Source organism: Pinus tabuliformis, chromosome 1_1, assembly GCF_031772625.1.
Source record: "Pinus tabuliformis cultivar Carrire ecotype Pingquan chromosome 1_1, CPIR1, whole genome shotgun sequence".
Lineage (NCBI taxonomy): Eukaryota > Viridiplantae > Streptophyta > Pinopsida > Pinales > Pinaceae > Pinus > Pinus tabuliformis.
In genome coordinates this window covers 639,721,743-639,742,366 of record NC_142297.1, presented here as the reverse complement: position 1 = coordinate 639,742,366, position 20,624 = coordinate 639,721,743, and the positions used below count along the sequence as shown (strand labels likewise).

The 20,624-nt window shown below is 38.2% G+C and overlaps 1 protein-coding gene across 1 annotated transcript in view; it reads left to right on the top strand.

Moving 5' to 3' along the window:
* LOC149214954 (Cysteine proteinases superfamily protein) overlaps window positions 1-15,508 on the top strand; it is a 68,060-nt gene extending 52,552 nt beyond the window's left edge. The window contains 2 exon segments of the mRNA XM_089392463.1: window positions 14,482-14,781; window positions 14,783-15,508. Of these exon segments, the coding sequence (XP_089248589.1) occupies window positions 14,482-14,781; window positions 14,783-15,350 (868 nt within the window). The 3' untranslated portion in view covers window positions 15,351-15,508.
* The last annotated feature ends 5,116 nt before the right edge of the window (window positions 15,509-20,624 follow it).

Sequence of the window (20,624 nt, the reverse complement as noted above, 5' to 3'; positions counted from 1 at the left end):
GATTCATTACAGTGCCAAAGCATCTCCTTTATTGGTTGGTTTCACTGATTCCGATTGGGCTGGTGACCCTGATGATCGGAGGTCTACTGCAGGTTATGTGTTCACTCTTGGTTCAGGACCTATTACATGGGCTTGGAAGAAACAAGGTGCCATTTCTCTTTCTTTAGTAGAAGCAGAGTATCGTAGTGCCGTAGAAGCTAGTAAGGAAGCCTTGTGGCTTCGTCAGATCCTGTCAGAGTTTGGCTTTCAGCAGCAACATCCGACTACACTTTGGTGTGATAATCAAAGTGCCATTCAACTATGCAAAGATCCAGTCCAACATCAACGCAACAAACACATTGAACTGCACATGCACTTCATCAGAAAGCTCATTCACGACCATGTTCTTGAAGTGCAATATTGTTCAACAGATGATCAAGTTGCAGACATCTTTACAAAGGCTCTCACAGAGGCGAAGTTCACTAAACTTCGATTTATGGTTGGAGTTCAGGAAGTTGTCACTAAGGGGGGATAGGCTCTAGTGCCTCCTTCCTTCTCCTATTGTGTCATATTTGTAAATCCTTCAATCCTATCCCAAGTTGTTCTTAAGGGGGGATGTTAGGATATTCCGACACATAGGAAATAGTTAAGTATAACTTGGTCTAGTATAGAGTTAGGTAAAGTGTGTTTCTTTACTATGTACATTTTGTAACTTACAATCCAACGGTAACGATATGTAGTGATCCGACGGTTCATTCTCTTCTCGGTATTACAGACACTTGATCCGTGGCTTAACACCCGATTGGTCCATGATCTCTATTTAAAGAGCATGGAGGGTCATTTGTAGGGTAACCGTCCATGAGAGAAGCTTATGTAAATTTTCATTCTTTTATTAATAAATTGCCTGAAGTGGTCGCGTTGGCTCAGGCTGTGGACTATTTCCCTCTGAGGGTTTTAACCACGTCAAAACTACTGGTGTATTGATCTATGATTTGTTTGTGAGCGGTGTCCTTTGGTGTTCTGTCTGAGGAACTTACCCTGTAAATTCCTACAAGAGCTTTGGTGAAGAAAGAAGAAAAAAGCAGTCTCAACCACTTAATCAAGGAATCATTCAAAAGGATTATTTAAGGAAAGAAGTCTACCATCTTCAAAGACAATGTGTAATACAATTAAGGGAGAAAACAAATTTGAAGGAGCCTCTAACTACAAGTATTGGAAAAAGAGGATTGACCTCATCCTTGAAAAGAACAAGTTTCTAGACTTGGTCAAAGGAAAAGTAAAGAAGCCTCCAAAAGACTCCAGTGATGCTGACAAAGTAAAGTTCAGGGAACTAGAATTGGTAGCCATGACTCTAATGGTAGAAGGAATAAAGGACAACCTTGTCCCATTCATAGCAAACATCAATCATGCTCAGGAAATGTATGAAGCCTTGTCAAAGTTATTCACCATTAAGAACATTGGTCAAGTAGCAAGTTTGAAGAATGAGCTAAGGACCACAAAGATGACTAAAGAAGACACAATGGCCTTCTTTGTAAAGATAGCAAGAATCGAAGATGATCTTTTGGCCATTGATGAAATCATTCCAGACAAAGAACTTGTGATCACTGCTCTATTAGGATTACCACCTTCTTGGGGTGCATTTGCTGTAGGTCTTAATAGTTGGAAGGAAGCTCCCACTTTTGAAGAACTATGGACTGCTTGCAATCAGGAAGAATTGAGGATCTCATTAATTGCCAATTCTAAAGATATTTCAAATAGCCTACGTTGCTCAACATAAAGGAAAGAAATTGAAAGGACCAAGGAAGAAAGTTGACATGTCCAAGGTAGAATGCTATCAATGTCATAAGAAGGGTCACTACAGAAGTGACTGTCCCGACAACCCAAGAAATAAGAAGAGAGAAAGAGATCATGCTAACATTGTTGAAGAAGAAGATCCAAAGAAAGCCAAACCCGAAGAATCTGACATAAGGGACTTGCACTACTAAGTCCTTTGTTTTTAGTCTTAGATGTCCTATTTTGTATTTTTGATGTTTTAGAATCTATAGGTTTTAACATGTTTTTGGAAAATACATTTTCTTTTGTTTTATAAGTTTATAGGTATCCCTCAAAAGCTTTGGAGGGAGCCCCCAACATCTCCCAAAGATAAGTATCTCTTTTCCTTTCAATCTTTGGTTTCATGTACTTATTTAAGTTTTTATTATATTATGTCTGAAACTACAAAACATTGATTTCTTTATATTAAATGTTTATTTATTTGAAAATCTATTACTAACATTGTTATGTCTAGCTGTATTGAATCATAATGATTCTTGTTTTGGGTGATTCATCACTTGATAAATCTACCCCACTCATATTCTTAATTGATTTTATAGAACCCTAGACAGGTTCTCTGGAAAACCCTAACCTAAGGGTATGCTAATGTGAATGACTGAAACCCTAAATTGCTTAGGGTTATTGAGAAATGCTATTTGAAGTCTTAATTGATGATGTCATGTTTGGGATTTTTGGTATGATCAAGAAAACCTAACTTGTTAGGGTTGAATGATAAAGTCTAAAATCCCAAACCTTTGAAGTTTTGGTAACTTTGGGTTTTCTATGTTCCTATATTGAAACCCAAACTTATTAGGGTTTGGTGGAATGTCTAAGCAATACCCTTATAATGTCTTAGAAATTATTTCCTTGGAATGTGTGTTTGACCGATCAAACTCTAGTCTAATCAAGTTTGTTTGTCTAACTCTTATTGATATTTGTGAAGTTGGGTTTGACTAACACATGATATGAAATGCCTATACATGATGATGAAGTCCTAGATGTATGAGTTGATCTATTTATCAGTGATCATGAATCCTAGGGTTTGGAACTAAGCCCTAGTCAATGTTTGTTTCTCTAGGATGATAATCTTTGTGAAATTCTAGGGTTTTGGAGTTGAACCTTAGTAGAAGTAATTTTTTTTTATGTATGATGACAATGTGATAATTTGAGATTTGTACGAGATTGTTGAAATTTGGTTTTTATTTGTGATTGATGTTTGATTAAAACAATCTAGGGTTTGCAACTAACCCTAGTAGACGCTGGTGGTCATGTTGAATGACTAAGTTGTGTTTAGTTTTGATTGATTAATTCTCATGGTTGAAATCTAGGATTTGTGTGAATCCTTAGTGTAAAGTCTAACATATGAATTCTGAAAGTTGTTAGATGTTTTTCTTTTGATCTATATTTTTGAATCGTTTCTAGGGTTTTGCTATCTGGAAACGTATGTCATACCTTTGGAAGAAACATTAAAACCTCAGGGTCACCAGCCCAATCAGAATCAGTGAAACCAACTAACAGAGGAGCTGCTTTGGCACTGTAATGAATCCCAAACTGTATTGTACCTCGAACATAATGAAGTATTCTTTTAGTTGCTTTCCAATGACTTTCACGGGGGTTTTGCATAAAACGAGCAACAAGGCCAACAGCAAAGGAAAGATCAGGACGAGTATGGGTTAAATACAAGAGTTTTCCTACAAGTTGACGGTATAAGGTGGCATCAACTTTAGGAGAAGTACAAGAGACTGAAAGTTTGACTCCAGACTGAAAGGGAGAAGGGGCTGGCTTACAGTCTTCCATGTGAAAATGACGAAGAATATCACAAGCATACTTGGACTGGGAAAGGAAAATACCCTCCTTGGATTGCAAGACTTGAAGACCGAGAAAATAGTGTAAGTGTCCTAAGTCTGTCATTTCAAATTTGTTTTTAAGGCTGGACTTCACATGGTTTATAAGGTTGGGATCACTACCAGTAAGAATAAGATCATCAACATAAAGAACAAGGATGATAAGAGAGTTGCCCACTTTCTTGGTGTAGACAGTATTGTCAGAATGACACCTAGAAAAGCCAGATTCTAAAAGAAAGCTATCCATTTTGGCATACCAAGCCCGAGGAGCTTGCTTGAGGCCATAAAGGGATTTCTTAAGTCGACAAACAAGGCTGGAGTCTGTTTGTATGAAGCCAATGGGTTGTTCCATATAGATTTCTTCCTGCAAGTCCCCATGCAAGAAGGCAGATTTAACATCCATCTGATGGACTTCCCATTTTAAAGAGGCAGCAAGGGAAAGAACAAGGCGGATAGAGTTCATTTTGGCAACAGGGGAGAAGGTTTCAGTGTAGTCAATGCCTTCAACCTGTGAAAAGCCCTTAGCAACGAGACGAGCTTTATGTTTATCAACTTTCCCATCTGGTCCATACTTGGTTCTGTAAACCCATTTACATCTAACAAGTTTGCGTCCCTTTGGTAGAGGAACAAGATCCCATGTATCATTTGTCATCAATGAATGATATTCTTCATTCATAGCTGCTTCCCAATGTGGATGGCCTGAAGCTTCTGCAAAAGTGTCAGGATCATGATTTACTGGAGCTTGAGCCAGTAAAGAAGAGGCTCTTTCAAACTGAGAACGTGTACGTCGCTGATCTGTAGGATCACCGGCAAGATCACCTGCTGCATCCCGAGTAGCACGGACCCATCTTGGAAGTTGAGGATCCTGAGAAGGTGGGGGAGGATTATCATCCTCGCTTTCATCATCTGAAGAAGAAATGTTTTCAAAAGTAGAAGAGATAGGAAGAGGTGGCACATCCGCCGGACAAGGCTCGCAGGCCGATTTATTTTCATCAAACTTTACATCTCTTCTAATGATAACATTTTTGGAATTAAATGGAATAAGTCTATAACCTTTTACATCTTCAGAATATCCAACAAAAGTACATTTCTCACTCTTAGGTTCTAAAGCTTTATGCTTTTCATCTGGAATATGGGCCCATGCTTCACTTCCAAACACACGAAAGTGACTTACATCTGGTTTAATGGAACTCCAAGCTTCTTCTGGAGTGATATTCTCTAGAACCTTAGTAGGAGTGCGATTGATTATATAATTTGCACAATTAATTGCTTCAGCCCAAAAACTAAGACTGAGTCCTTTAGATTGCAGCATACAATTAGCCATTTCCTTTAAGGTGCGATTTTTCCTTTCAGCTACACCATTTTGTTGTGGAGTGTATGGAACAGTATGTTGCATTTGAATTCCATTTTCGGTGCAAAAGTTGATGAATGTGTTTTTAACATATTCTCCACCATTATCAGTTCTTAGCTTAAGAATTTGATGTCCAGATTGTTTTTCAACAAAGGATTTGAAGGCCAAAAATGTGTTAAATACTTCGCTCTTGAGTTTTAAGAAGTATACCCAAGTGCGTCTGGAGAAATCATCAATGAAAGTTAAGAAGTACTTGCAGCCAGAGAATGAAGCAACAGGAAGAGGACCACATAAATCACTGTGCACAAGCTGTAAAGGGGCTGAGGCGTGCCAAGAGGCACGTTTGTCAAAACTGTCCCAATGATGTTTTCCGAGTACACATCCGGAACAAACACCATCTCTGCAAGATACCATAGGAAGACCTGTCACCATATTTTCTTTACATAGATGCTGAAGGGAGCGATAGTTTAAGTGACCAAATCGCTCATGCCAAAGTTTGCTCACTTCATCATTATGAGCAATAAATACTGAGGGAAGATTTGATGACCCAAAGTTGTGAAACTTATACAACCTTTTGGAATCATCAGCAAGACCAGTAGCTAGAATCTGTTTAGGATCTTTTAGATCCTTGATTACAACATCATGAGGTGAAAATTCAACAATTTTACCTTCACCTGAATGAGTTATCTGATAGACAGATAGAAGGTTGCAGGATAAGGTTGGAACACATAATACATCATTAAACTGACCATTGTCTAGATGAACAGTTCCAGTCCCTACAACATTAAGAGATCTATCATCACCAACATATATATTTTTGGTGTTACAATCATTTAAAGAAGAAAACATGGCTTGGTTTTTGGCCATGTGACAAGAGGCTCCAGAATCAATGAGCCACTCATGAGAATGAGAAGAAGAAGAAGATACATTTAATGCATAACCAGACTGAGATGATTGACAATGACATGCAGAAAGTGCCATTCCGGAAGTTGAAGTTGAAGTAGGCTCCACATGGATGTTATGTTTCTTCATTGCGGCTTCCAAGGCTTCCATCTTCTTAAAGCATTTAGATTCTAAGTGGCCATCTCGATTACAAAAGTTACAATGTCTATCAGTCTTCTTCCATTTGTTTTTATTGGTCTTATCATTTTGCTGAAATGATCTTTCATTTTGAGGCTGAGATGGTTTAGGACCATTCTTTTGAGGATATGACTTCTTAGGATTCTTTGAATTTGGTTGCTGCTGGGCGGCTAACGCTTTCGTGGAAGAGTTTCCTAAGATTAAGAAGACCAAGGTGTAAGAGTTTTTCTTGTTCTCTTATTAAGGAATCATAAAATGAGTCAAAGGAAGGGGCCTTGTAGTCTTTTCCTTGACAAATGAAAGCTTCCCTTGTAGAATGGAAAGTGGAAACAAATACAGAGTAGGCTGGTCCCAACTTAGTAAGGATGGAATAAATAAGGTTACCATCTTCTTTCTTAACTTTAACACCTTCCAAGAGATATCTAAGGGTCTTGAATTTGGACAAGAAATCTTCAATGCAAGAAAAATTATTAGGATCCAAAGTAAGCAACTCATTTTCAAGTTGATGGGCTCTAATTTCATTTTTAATCCCAAAAACTTTAGCGAATTTTTCTAATGCTTCATGAGGAGTCTCAAGGTCTGCAATGTGGAATCTAAGATCAGGAGAAATAGACATCCCTATCAAACCACGTGCTTGATCTTGTCTATTTTCCCATTTTGCAACCTTGTCTTCATCTTTTGGTTTCTTCTCTTGGTCTATGGCTATTCTGAAGAGACCTTTACTTCTAAGTAAATCTTCCATGTAGGCTACCCATTGGAAGTAGTTAGTGTTGTCAAGAATGACTTGGCATGGACTTTCCATTTTAAAAAAAACTGAAGCTGAAGATGCTGAAAGTAAGTGTTCAAATGGATAGATCTCGAAAAAATAGGCGGTTTTAAAAAAACGGCTTTGAAAAAGGCTTCCGGATGAAAAAGTTATGGCTTTTTGAAAAAAAAATTGTTGACGTTGCCGACAAAGTGCGCGAATGTGCGGGAATAAAAAAAAATCCGCCCCCACAAAATGGAGATTTGAACCCAAGACCTCTACTCTCTTAAAATAGCTTTGAACCAATTGATCTATACAAAAAATTTGAGAGAGAGAGAGAGAGAGAGAGAGGGGAGGGGCCTTGGTTTGCGTGCTTGCCTTGAGAAAGCTCTTTTTCCCTACAAAACACAAAACACAAAACCCAACACGAATATGCAAAGAAAAACGAACCTTGCGGCTCGAAGTTAGCTTTAGCCAAAAAACTAGAAATTTAAAAAAAAATCTCAAAGTTAGCTTTAGCCGAAAAACTAAATATTTTTCTCAATGTTTCTGATTTTCCGAGATCACACTAAGGTGCAGGGAAAAGAGCATACGCATGAGAAAAATCCTTCCTTTCTGTTTTTGATTTGCCCAGATCGCACAGAGTCGCAGGGCAAAGAGCATACGCAGAAATGAAAGGTATAGATCCGGGTAAAAAAAAAAAAAAGGCTAAATAAACTGAGACCGAAATAAGCAGAGAGAAAATAACAGTAAACTGCAAAAAAAAAAACTGTATACCTCCTGATCTGAAAAATGACGCAGCTAGGGCTACCAGAAACCTTTTCGCGTGAAACGAAAGGGGTTCCTCACTAGAACAGATGCTCCAAACGCAACAGAGCAGTCCTCTCGGCCCGAAAGCAGTTAGAAACAACAGATCTAGGAAACGACAGCCGCATGCACTTCTACCGGCTTCAGATTTGGATCACCAACTGACGCGGCCCTCAAATAGCTTTGATACCATGTAGGAATTTACAGGGTAAGTTCCTCAGAAAGAACACCAAAAGGACACCGCTCACAACCAGATCTCAAATCAATACACCAGTGTTTTGACGTGGTTAAAACCCTCAAAGTGCAAGGAGGGAAACAGTCCACGGCCTGTCCCAACGTGGGTACTACAGGCAATTTATTAATCAAAGAATGAAAATTTACATAAGCTTCTCTCATGCACGGATTACCGGAACAATGACCCTCCATGCGTTTTAAATAGAACTCATGGACCAATCGGGTGTCAAGCCACGGATCAAGTGTCGGTAATACCGAGGAGAGAATGAACCGTCGGATCACTACATATTGTGACCGTCGGATTGTAAGTTACAATATGTACAACGCTAAAGAAACACACTTTACCTAACTCTATACCTAACTCTAAACTAGACCAAGTTGAACTTAACTATATCCTATGTGTCGGAATATCCTAACATGAAGTAGTCTAGGGTTGATGACTAAGTACCTAGTAAGATGTTGAAAGAGTATGTGTCTCTTGTTTGTTTTGGTATCTGATATATAAGGTTGAAATGCTTCCGTAACTTGATATGGCTAACTTCATGCTTCTTTAGATTTGGTTGTACTTTCTATCTAAGTTGTGCAGGTACACAATCTTCAATATGGTGAAGATATTCATTGATAAGCATGATGTGGATGATGACAACTCTGATGAAAATGATTGGAAACCACAAAAGATTCTTCGATGTCGAAGTAAAGAAGTTGATCTTCCCATATTAAGAGGGAGCTTGGATAAAGGAAAGCTCCCTAGTTGAGAGGGAGGGCATAAAATAGTTTTGATTGGAGAATGTTTGAAGATATGTTGCTGTATATGAAGTAGGAAAGTAAAGTGTATGTTTGAGGAATCTTTTGTCAAAGATTCGATTGATAGTCCTACTATGTTGAGGAGCAACATCTGTTGTCTGAAATACCCTGAAGGTTTGTATTTGATTATGTACATATGAAAGTATATTATTGATTGGGGTTGTGTTTGTACAAGTGAATCTCTCGAAGGATTTTGATAGCATGCTGGCTATCCTTAATTTGCTAGATCAAGGAGTGTTGAGTCTTTGTGAATGAAGCATTACCTGGGAGGACATTTGTTGATATCTAGGTCCTGAAGTTGGAAAGGTGGCATTGGTTATTGAGCTTTGACACACACCTGGATCCTTGGGTTGATGGTTAAAAAGTAAGCCTGATGGTACCTAGAGAGGCGGAAAGCTTGATTCTATCTTAGTCCCACCGGGATAGATTTCCTTGGTCAGGGGTCTAGTCCATGGCATTGTAGTGCCTAAACTGTTGAGAGACTAATGGATAGATTGCCCTGGTCAGGAATCTAGTCCATGGCATTGCGGTGCCTAAACTGTTGAGAGATCAATGGATAGAGTGCCCTGGTCAGGAATCTAGTCCATGGCATTACAATGCCTAAAACCCTTCATGGTTCATATAGTTGAGATCTTCCTTGTACCTATATATGATGAATACCTTCCTCGTTAAGAGGGAGTGTTGGAAAATGTAAGTAGGTTCGGTCTTCATTTAAATATATTTGAGTCATCTTGTAATGTATTTGTCAAAAGAATAAAGAAAATAATTATTATTACTATTATTATTATTATGACTTATTAAAGCATGGATTTCATGCTTGGGTCATCATGTTCTAGGTCAAATCTCCCATTGAGGACTTCTAGGATTTATTCTAAGTCAATAGAGTCATTGTACTTTTAAAGAGACCCTTCTTGGGCTTTTGAATCATGTAAAAAGGTTTAGTATTGAGTCAAATATAATTTATGTATCCTCCACATCAAGTCGGCCTAAGGACATCAATTCAACCTCCCTTGAAGCCTATAAATAGAAGCAAGTCGAATTCATTTGGAGCATCTCATCTCAAGCAAGTTCGATATCTCTAAGGAAGCCAAAGAAGTGCGAAGTGGGTCTAAGGAAGCCAAAGGAAGTGCGAGTTGGGTGGAGTCTAAGGAGAAGAAGAAAAACGAAATTTTGGTGCCTCTCTCTCTTTGTTTCGTGCCCTAGTTTGGGAGATCAAAGTCTTCCAAGTTTCGTTGATGCTGGAAGTTACCTGATGCCGGAAGCTGCTACATAGTCGAAGTTGCTGGAAGAGAGGTCGAAGATCTGGGAGGCTGACTTGGTGTGGAGGGAAGGTTTGGTCTTTGTCTAGGGTGAAGAGTCTCAAAGAATACTATTGAAAGGAAGAGAATTTTGACTGGGTTTTCCCGTTTAGGGGGGTTTTGCCCTAGCATAATGCATATATCTGGTGTCCATTGTTTTATGTGCTTTTGCTTTGGTAATTGCTTGATGAACTAAAAGAAAACCTAATAAGAAGTCAATGATATCACAAGTAATTATCAAGTATAAGAAAATCTTTCTGCCTTTTTGATTTTCTAACAAATGGGAATTGGAGGTATGCCAACACAGGTAAAGAAAGCACCATGGCTCACATATCCTTTTTGTGTTAGCATGTATTGCATAAAGAATTACAAAGAAGTGTTGACATAAGTTGTTGATTTAAAATGCTTTAAATTCAAAGAACATGAGTCACAAATATGACCCAAGAGGCGTAGTTGCAACTCATTACTCTCAGTGCAAATACAAGTGGTGCTACTCGTTACAAACTAAGGAGGACAAGGAGAAGATCAAGAATTGCTATAACGTTGTAGATCCTCTGAAAAACACCAATGAATCTCAACCTATGAATGGCGCTAAACCCACCATTGCAGAATCTTCAAAAGGGAAAGAAGCTAAAGATAAAAAGGTTGCCCAGAAGAGAGAGAGAGAGAGAGAGAGAAGGATGTGGCCAAAAGGGCAAACAAAAAGAAATTAAAGGAAGAACTACGGTCTTCCTACGGTTGGAAGAGGAAAGAGAGAAGAAAGAAAAGGAAAAAGCAGAGCAGAAAGCGAAGAAGAAAGAGAATGGGCACAGAGGGAAGAAGAAGAGAAAAAGAGATAGGAAGAAGAGCGGCTAACAAAAGACAGAAAAAACAAGCTTAAGAAGACGCACGAAAAAAGGAGCAACATGAAAAAGAGGCTCAAGATGTAGGGCATGACATCTTGTCCAATATGGATGTCGATCCGTCAACCTCAATCTCAACACAACTTACAAGATGTCATCTGCCAACCAGAGAAATGGGCATTACGATTGATGAGGAAAATCAAGTCATGACCTAGCGAGCTTCCGATTTGATTGAAATACAAATTGGATTGTCCAAGAGGAGACAAAGATATCTGGCTTAAGAACCGACAAAGCCCATCTCTGTAACTATAGAGAGGAACATGGTTTCAACACCTTGGACAATCTGCTGGTCATAGCCTTGATAGGAATAACTTTCTCTTCACCCACAAAAAGGAATATTGAACATCTAATGGAAAAAGTTAAGGAATTGGAAAAGAGCCTAAAGATTGCACATCAAGGAAATGAAAGGCTTCACAAAGAAAATCAAGTCTTATTAGCCTCAAACTCTTGTGATAGGGATTACTAGGATACAATGCTGAAAGCAAATAGATCATTAGAAGACATTGCAAAGCAACTGTACCAGGAGCTTAAAGCGCTCCAAAAGATGGTTGTCGTACTTATTTCAGTCTAAGAGGCAATTAAGGCAAAAGACGTGCAATCAAAGGAATAACAATCGTGGATTTCATGCATGATTGGAGTACAACATACTTGGCTTCACTGAAGACATTGCCGAGGAAAGATGAACAGAGTAGAGAAAGAGATAAAGTAGAAGTTAGATGGAGCTCAGGAGAAGCTCGAAAAGGACGTGGTGAGAACTCCATGCACGTATCAGACTATCAACAACACCATAGTATGATGGAGTGGTTGATCAAACCCCATGGAGACTAGATCAAACCCCATAGATTAGTCTCCATCGGAGCACATGGAGGGGTGAGGCTAGAACTGGAAATGGAATGCGAGATACAAGAGATGATGCAAGCACAAAGATTGAATATCACAGAAATGGACACGAAACTAAGGAAGCATTGGTATAGCACCTGGTGGAGCCCACCAAATTGCACACCATTCTTCTATTATCTTTTCATAGATTCCAGGCTGATCTAAAGATAGTGGTACCTAACACCTACAAGTATGAAGCTATCAACGAGAGGCTAATATTAAAGAAGATTTTGTCTATTGCAGCTGATTACAGGGCTTGGTACACCCATGTGACCCAAGGATTACAAGTTCAAGTCCAAGCCTTGTCTATTTTGGAATTAATTTCATAAAAGATGTTTATTTTTATTCATTTTAATTTTCAATGTAATTATGTAAAAGAAAATATAATTAGAAATAAAGTAAATTAGAAATTAGACATGAGGGTAGGTTAAGAGTCATGGAAGGTGAAAAATCACCTCATTTTGTATGAATATACTCTCTATGGCTAGAGATAAAGGACTTTTAGCTTTTGGACTCTTGAAGCACTCTTGAAGGGGAGAAGCTTGTAATTACCTTGAAGATCAAGTTCTAGCTTTTGCATTCCCACTATTGGTTTTCTTGGAGATATTGTGTGACTTTGCATGGAATATTTCAGCATTAATACTCAGAAGCCTTTTGGGCCATGGAAAGCATTTTCTCTCATATGTTATCGAATGCTGTAAGACTGTTCCTTATTGTTATCTGGTAGTATATGATTGCTGTCACTTGTTGAAGTTTAATGAACTATTTTTTTTGTTGATTTGACCCATGGGGGATTTGAACATTGAATCTCATGGTTTACATAATTAAGGAATTACTTGCTGATTTCTATATGCTTTCATGCTGGTTATTGGTTGCAAACTATTTTACAATTAATAGCTAGTATACTTCTGTCTTCATGTATCTTAATAAAAGACTGCATTCATTCTTTCTTTAAGGTTGATGTTCATTTACAAATCTGCTGTAATATTCTCTGTAGTATCCAGTTAAGGTGTTTCCATAAAGCTGTTTTCACTTGTATCCCATCAAGGGCCTTATTTGGATTTCCCTTCTTCTTGTCTCATCTGTTCAAAATTTAATCTCAGTAATCATAAGATGACAGCTGGAATAACATTCCGGATGAGATTCTCATCCCAAACAGTGTGAAGTCTAATTGGGGCATCATACCAGAAAGGTCCCCTTAAGACTGTGAGTGGTCCATTTAGCCTCGTCAACAGTACCTCATACTTCATCTCATATATATATATATATAATTGCTCAGCAATCCAAAATCACCTTATTGCATATTTGATTTTCAGCTATCACTGTCTTCATTGTTTGGTAATTTCCAACACATGTCTTACTGATTTGGCATAAATTTTAGCTGAAATTTTCAAGGGTTTAACATTGGTATTGAAGACAATAGGACAGAATTTACTGCTGTAATTATTGTTATCAACGTGATTATTGGATCTGGTTTATGCATGAGAATATTGTGCTAGAAGGCTGAAATTTGTGGCATAAGTTTTGGTATCTTTTATCCTGAATTGCCTAGTGAATTGGTGTTGATTAGAAGTGAAATATTGTTCGCTGTTTGCTGCTGTTTTACTATATTTCAAATCAGCACCGAGGCAGAAATTCAGAGGGACTGAATCTGAGAACCTTTAATATTGTGGTGAAATTTCTTAAATTGCATTAATTGCCCTAGAACTAGAAGGTTAGTCTATATAAGCAGCAGAAACTGTGTATGGTTCAGCCTATAACGGTTGATCAATAAAATTATTTTCTGTTTCCATTTATTTTTCAAAGAGTATTTTTTTCTAAATATTACTGAAATTGCTATATATTTCCTGGTTGAAGGGGTTGGCTGGAATTAATCTATTGATTAGCTTGTGAATATTTTACAGAACTAAAAATGTTTACTGTTTGAATGATTCTTTGCAGTATATGCTTCCAATACTGTGAGATGCATCTGCCTCTTGTGTGGTACTTGAAAGCTGTAATTAAATTTTCTTTTTCATTGGTCTAACTGCTATTAAGTCATGTATGCACTTAATTACAACACTTCTTGGCTTTTAGGTCAGAGATAATGTTGATGAGCAGCCTTATGTGTCAGTCCAAGTGTTCATCTCTCTCTCTCTCTCTGCCATTATATATATATATATATGAAATAGCAAATGGTAATGGTATTTCTTTATTTGTTGAATCCTTAATTGGTGGTTTGACATCTTCTTGCTAGTTACACGTTCTAATTGCCTTCATGGAAAGAGAGTAGAAGGCTTGATTTACCTTATTTTCTTTTTAGAAGTGGGAAGCAGTCTAATGTATTGAACCCAGCAATAAATCATTCTCTTTCTGAAAACTTAATACAAGAAAGAGGGTGTGGGTGTGAACCCAGAAATAAATCATTCTCTTTCTGAAAACTTAATACAAGAAAGAGGGTGTGGGTGCCTTGTTGACTCATTACCGGCAATCTACACACTATTAATAAGCCATAGATGGCAATACGTCAGGCAGGGTAGGAGCATGGCTGCCATAATTTAAATTTTAAACTTGGGTCATTCTGGCAACAACCGCCTCAAATCGCTTATAGACCACAGTCTGATGGGCCTCTTTCTTTCCATTTAAATATTATGTTTCTTCTTTTAATTTTCTATTTAATTTCATATCAGAGCATGGGCCTACTGCCTTTACTGTGATATGTAATGTGCAAGGGATGAGATCTAATAATGCTAGGTTATGACTGCAGGCGTGAAATCAAAGAGCTTCAAAATAAGGAGTTAAGTTTAAAGAAAGCTGCTGCCAAAGGTAGCAAGGCGGAGCAAAAGGCTAAGAAAAAGCAAGCTGAGGAAGAGATTGCCAATTTGGATGCAAAAATGAGAGCTAGACAGGCAAAAGAGCTTGCATCATTAGGCTATAAAAGTGAGGATGGCCGGGACTCTAATGGTCGTGACAGCTTGGTTAAGGCCATAGCAGGTATATCTGTGACAAGTACTAGTCAGTCCAGCAAGCCAAGTAAGGGTGTACAGCGGCGTGCAAAGAGAGCACAACAAGATTCAAGAAGAACAGGACAACACAATCAGTAACCGTGTGCTTGAAGATCAGCAGTTGCAGCAGAAACTGCAGCCACTTGGGTTATCATTAAATGAAATCAAGGCAGATGGTCACTGCCTCTATCGGGCTATAGAGAATCAACTATCACTACATCCAGGGCTTTCATACAAGTTTTCATATCAGCAACTTCGAGAAATGGCTGCTGCATATATGCGAAGTCATGCGGAAGATTTCTTACCATTCTTTTTATCTGAGTCTGAGAATGATACAAAATCAGGTGAGAGTTTGCAGGAAAGATTTGAACAATATTGCAGGGAAATTGAATCGACTGCAGCCTGGGGAGGTCATCTTGAACTAGGAGCACTTAGTCATTCGCTAAAAAAACACATGATTATAATTTCTGGAAATTATCCAGATATTGAAATGGGGAAGGAGTACAAGTCTGAAAAGGAAGGGGGTTTATCTTATAGTCCAAGCATAATGCTTTCTTATCACAAACATGCATATGGACTGGGGGAACATTATAATTCAGTTGTTCCAGCGCAAAGCAACGCATCATCATGATTTTGGTGATGCCTAGAGCTATACCATTTTAATTTGATACTTTGCGTATACCTATTGCGGTGTACTTTAATTCACTGAGATACAGAGATTTGATTCAGATGCAGATGGCATCTTGACTGATCATTTATTGAATTCATTAGTTCTTACTTTTACTCTTAGCTGCTACCTTCTTAAATGATTGCATTACACAGGTTAAATGCTTGTCTTGAACGTTATACAAATTTCCTCATTAATACATTTATTTCTAGGCTGAATTTTATTAGGTTCTGAAGTCTAATGTTAACGGTTTAGTGAATGAACAGATAATGGCCCATCTGCAAGGGTGGGGGAAACGAGGCAGTAATTATTTGTAAGCCAACACATTCTTTTTGTCGACATCCTGAAATGTTAATGAAATAAAGTGAACTTTGGTTCATGATGCTGCAATTTTGACTTATTGCATAGGGTGATCTGAGTTTGAATTATATTCTATTTGATATAGTTTCGAACTCCCTATATTATTCTAAACCAGATACATGACAGTTTACACAATTTTGTTTGATGTTAATTTCATGTTTTACTGGAAATTTATGTGATAGTTATGTCATTATGATAATTAAGAAATGAGGATGTTTATCTTGCCAATCAATTAAATTCATAGTTTACGATGCTGTAATTTTGACTTATTGCAGAAGGTGATTTGAGCTGTTTGGATCTTTTTTTGTCTTTGTTTTTTCACAACTGGGTTGAGGCTAGGCCAGGGCCAGCCCCAATGTTCGATGGAAGAATGACCTGTTGCCTTATCAATTGCGTGACCCATCTGCAATGGGTCACGCAACCTCCTGATTAAGCTTCAAGTCTCTGTTTTGTTTACTGGGATGAGTCTCCATTGCCAGATATGCCATATAGGCCACTGTATGCGTCTTCATATTCCCCACTTGCTGAGCTATGGCATGACCCCCTTTCCATATCCCTTGTTTTATGCTTATATACACATCTGCTTGAAGCATAATCAATTTCAGTGCTTCTGGAGTCACTTGCACAACCAGCAATGCTTCCATTTATCTAGCCATTATCAAATTGAACTGCTCCATAGTGAGTTATGCCCACTCTCTGGGTGTCCAACATAGTCGTCACCTGTGTTTCCATAAGCCGATGGCCGGAGCACCCCCACATGTATTTTGAACCCGGAGTTGGATTAACATTATTACAAAATCTTCCATTCCCTTTATTGCCTCCTCCATAGCCTAAGTCAGCCAACATGACCTCCATAGCTAATGGAGCTCCTTCATAACTGCTCCTGGTGCTAGTGCTCGTGCCACAACTAGGGCTATTGTTTACAAAAGTAGTCTTGTGATAGCCACCTCCAGTGATGGCAGGTCCCAATCCATAGCTGGGAGAATTGTAGCCATTGGGTCCATATGAAGACTAATCACCTATCCCATCAAACGCAGTGCCATAACTAGTACTAGTGTTCATTCAAGGAACATATACCACTAAAGGAGTTGAATTGAAGCCATATCCTAGTACTAGTGTTCATTCAAGGAACATATACTACTAAAGGAGTTGAATTGAAGCCATATCCTAGTACTAGTGTTCATTCAAGGAACATATACCACTAAAGGAGTTGAATTGAAGCCATATCCATTGCTGGCACGGAAATTTCTTTTGCATGCAGGAAGCCAAATATGCCGACCTGCCCTTTTGAGTGCAGTGCCATAACTAGTACTTGTGTTCATTCAAGGAACATTGACCACTGCAGTAGTTGAATTGAAGTCATGTCAGTTGGTGAAGCCATATCCATTGTTGGCGCCAAAATTTCCATTGCATGCAGGAAGCCAAATATGCCCACCTGCACCTTTGAGTGCAGTGCTATAACTAGTACTTGTGTTCATTGACCACTACAATAGTTGAATTGAAGTCATGTCAGTTGGTGCCACCAAAATTTCTGTCATGTCCCTTTCCAGGTGATCACTAGAAGGGAAACAATTGATTTAATTAGATTAAAATATGGCTATGAAAACAAGGTGAACTTTATAAAGTCACATTATTATGTATTTACTTGCCCATGGTATTTGTATCCATGGAATATTTACCCATGGAATTGGGATGGCCAAAGGGAGCTCAAGATCATTCTTTATGGGGGGTGGATGGATGATTTCCCTAGCCAATCCGAGGAATCACTGCAGATTTCTCATTGGAAATTTCATTTGTTTTGCAGGACATGTTTTATTTGTGAGGAGATCTCCATTTTGTATGTATGGCTGAACTGATTTGAAATCAAGAATATTATAGTGAGGGAAAATCTCATTGGAAATTTCATTTGTTTTGCAGGGCATATTTGATTTGTGAGGAGATCTCCATTTTGTATGTATGGCTGAACTGATTTGAAATCAAGAATATTATAGTGAGGGCTGTGGTTTTCATTGATCTAGGAGTTGAGTTCATCATAACAAACAATTTTATCTTAGAGATCGATTATAATAAGGAGGGATTTATAAATTGTGAGTACAACATCATTAGCGCAAGGAAGGTGAAGCCTATTAATTTCTGGGTGTTAAATCTGTCATATGATAGAGAGGCTAAGGTGCCATATTTTGAAGGAGGCAGTGCTGGTTATCTTGGAGATCGATTGATTAAAAGGGTAACTTTTGTAATGGAAAGAATATCACTCTTGGATAGCAGATTTCTCTCTTGGAGTAGACTTAATAAATAGCAGCATTCTCTATCTTAAAACTACAACCACCTTGTGCCATAGCCAATACATTACAAAACAAATATATGTTTAAGCAACCCATAATTCACATAATCCACCAGGTTGAGTTGCTTTGTTTGCTGGGCAGTCGAATGGTTTATCATTGGCAGGAGGTTAATAAAGAAAACTTCAGGGAATTGGAAGCAGAATACCTAAGCTTTGACGGCCAAATTTTCTTCGCAGAGACGACAATCAAACCCAACAATCCCTATTTTCTATACGCAAACATTCTTAGGTTTCCATGATTTTTTCTAACTAGATTTGACATGAGAATCTTTCCTCTGATTTTTAATAAAATAAGTGTCGAGTTGCAGTTACTTTATTTAATGTGTAAATGATGCTGATGGTTTCTCTTTAATTTGCATGGAAAATATTTGTTAAAGTAATGCTGCCATTTTATCTACAAGTAATCTGTTTGAATAATCTGTATGTCAAAATGACGGTTCATAAACTGCTAGACAATTTTTTTCAATAAGTAAATGGACATTGTAGTGGTTTGATGTATGTTGAGTGTTTGACGGAATGCTTTAATGAGCATTTTGATTATTGCACAAGTTTGATTTGTCACATTTAGAAATTATTCTATTGGCTGATTGGACAATCCCAAGAAAGGGACATTATAGTGGAATCAACACTGTGCATCCTACCCGCTTGAGGGGTTAACAATGAAATTCAGATTGTTTGGGGAAGTGATCAATGCTCTTCAAATTAGAGCAGCAGTGTGATGGTGGGAAGAGTGATGGAACAAGAGCTTTTTAGAGTGGGACTTTGACAGTGGTCTCCATCCAAAGATGTCCTTAGCGCGTTGGAGGAGGCGTCAAGACCACCGTTTTAAAAACTGGTCATTTTGACTCCGATTCGGCTGAGTTGGTCCGAGTCATAGCCCAACCGGGTCGACTTAGCGTTTGAACCGGACCGGCCGGCCGGGTTGTTACTGAGTCGGCCGAGTTGGCTAATGATCTGGCCGGCTCGGCCGAGTTCGAGCCAACTCAGCCGGCTCGGTAACAACAGTGGGTCAAGTCACTTCACTGGCATTTTTTTTGAAATTTCATTTTTGGGGACTCTTTGGGCTTCTTTCTCTGACTCATGGGTTTCCCTGTCTGACTCTAAGACCTAGTATTGATATGCTATTCATGGTAATGTTAAATTCTTAAAGTAAAATTGACATTCTCTTTAATCTTCATTTTCATCCTTTTACTTAAATTTTTAACATTACCATGAAATGACTCAGGTTGTTTGAGAGTGGTTCTGGTCTCATTGGATTTCATATGGAGAAAGTAGAATTTTAGATTTCATTCAAAATCCAGCAGACTTATCAGTTTTTCAGGATTTTAGGATTTCAGGATTGGGGGATTGCAATGTTTTCATTGAATTTTGTCATGTATTAGGGTATGGAACTCGTATTTAATCAAGAGCACCAATCCCTCTATGTACCTTGATGTTAGTGACATTGGTTGTCGAACTCCTCCGGGATTCGCTCCCAAACCGGGAACTTTTGAAAATGTCGCTCCCACTCCCAAGTAACACTGAGCCAGATGATGTTGGCAACTCTAGCAGTAGCTAGTAGAGGCCATTTCTAGCCTTCTTGGTTATGTGTTTTTGTTTTGATCTCTATATCATCATCGTGTATGTATTGGACAGTGCACTAGGTGCCATTTTGATATATTCATGAGCCTACTTTGATCATATGTTGTCTTCTATCTATATTCTAACGCTGTGTGTTTGGAAACATGAATGAAAATCTTTAAAATTATGTGTTTTTATAAAAAATAAATACTTAAATGTATTTTTTACAATGACTGAGTCATTGAAATCGAGCCAACTGAGTCGGAGTCGGAGTCGTAGTCGACCCTCGGTCGAGTCGGAGTCGGAGTCGGAGTTGGAGTTTTAAAACATTGGTCAAGACAATCACAGAGGGGACAACCACCTTCTCAATTGACTCTAGCAGTTATGGTTTCAACAGTAAATCACTTGGGTAAGTATAGGCTATTGAAGCATAAAGATAGAGAGGTAAGGCTTGTTGTTGCACATTGTTTTTGTAAAGTTTTAAAGGTTACAACTTCTGAAATCCCTTATAAGGGGGATATAGTGAGAAAAATATTTCAGCTGATTGTGGCACTGTTCCAGGGGCTAGATCAAATGGGCAATCCATCTTTTGGTAAGGGTCAAGATTATAAAATTAATGGTAGAGCTAAGGTCATGTGTTATTATGCTTGAATATGGTTACCATGATCTTGTTTCACTGCGTTTTCATTACTTCCTCTATGCTATCAATAAAGACATACTACCAAATTATATAACAATCTAGCATTTCTTTGTATTCATAGAGCTCACGATTTGAGAGCTCCAATGCGAAGACTTCTTTGAGGAGAGATCATTCTTGCAAGGAGAGGGACCTTTCTTTAGGAGAGTCATTGCGTCCATTTTCCTATCAAATCTCTTTAATGTCTTTGGGATAATTTTGTAACTCTTTTCACTAAGCAATAAAGTAAATTATTGCTTCCCAACCTCTATTGTTCATCTTCTTTTGTTCTCTTTGT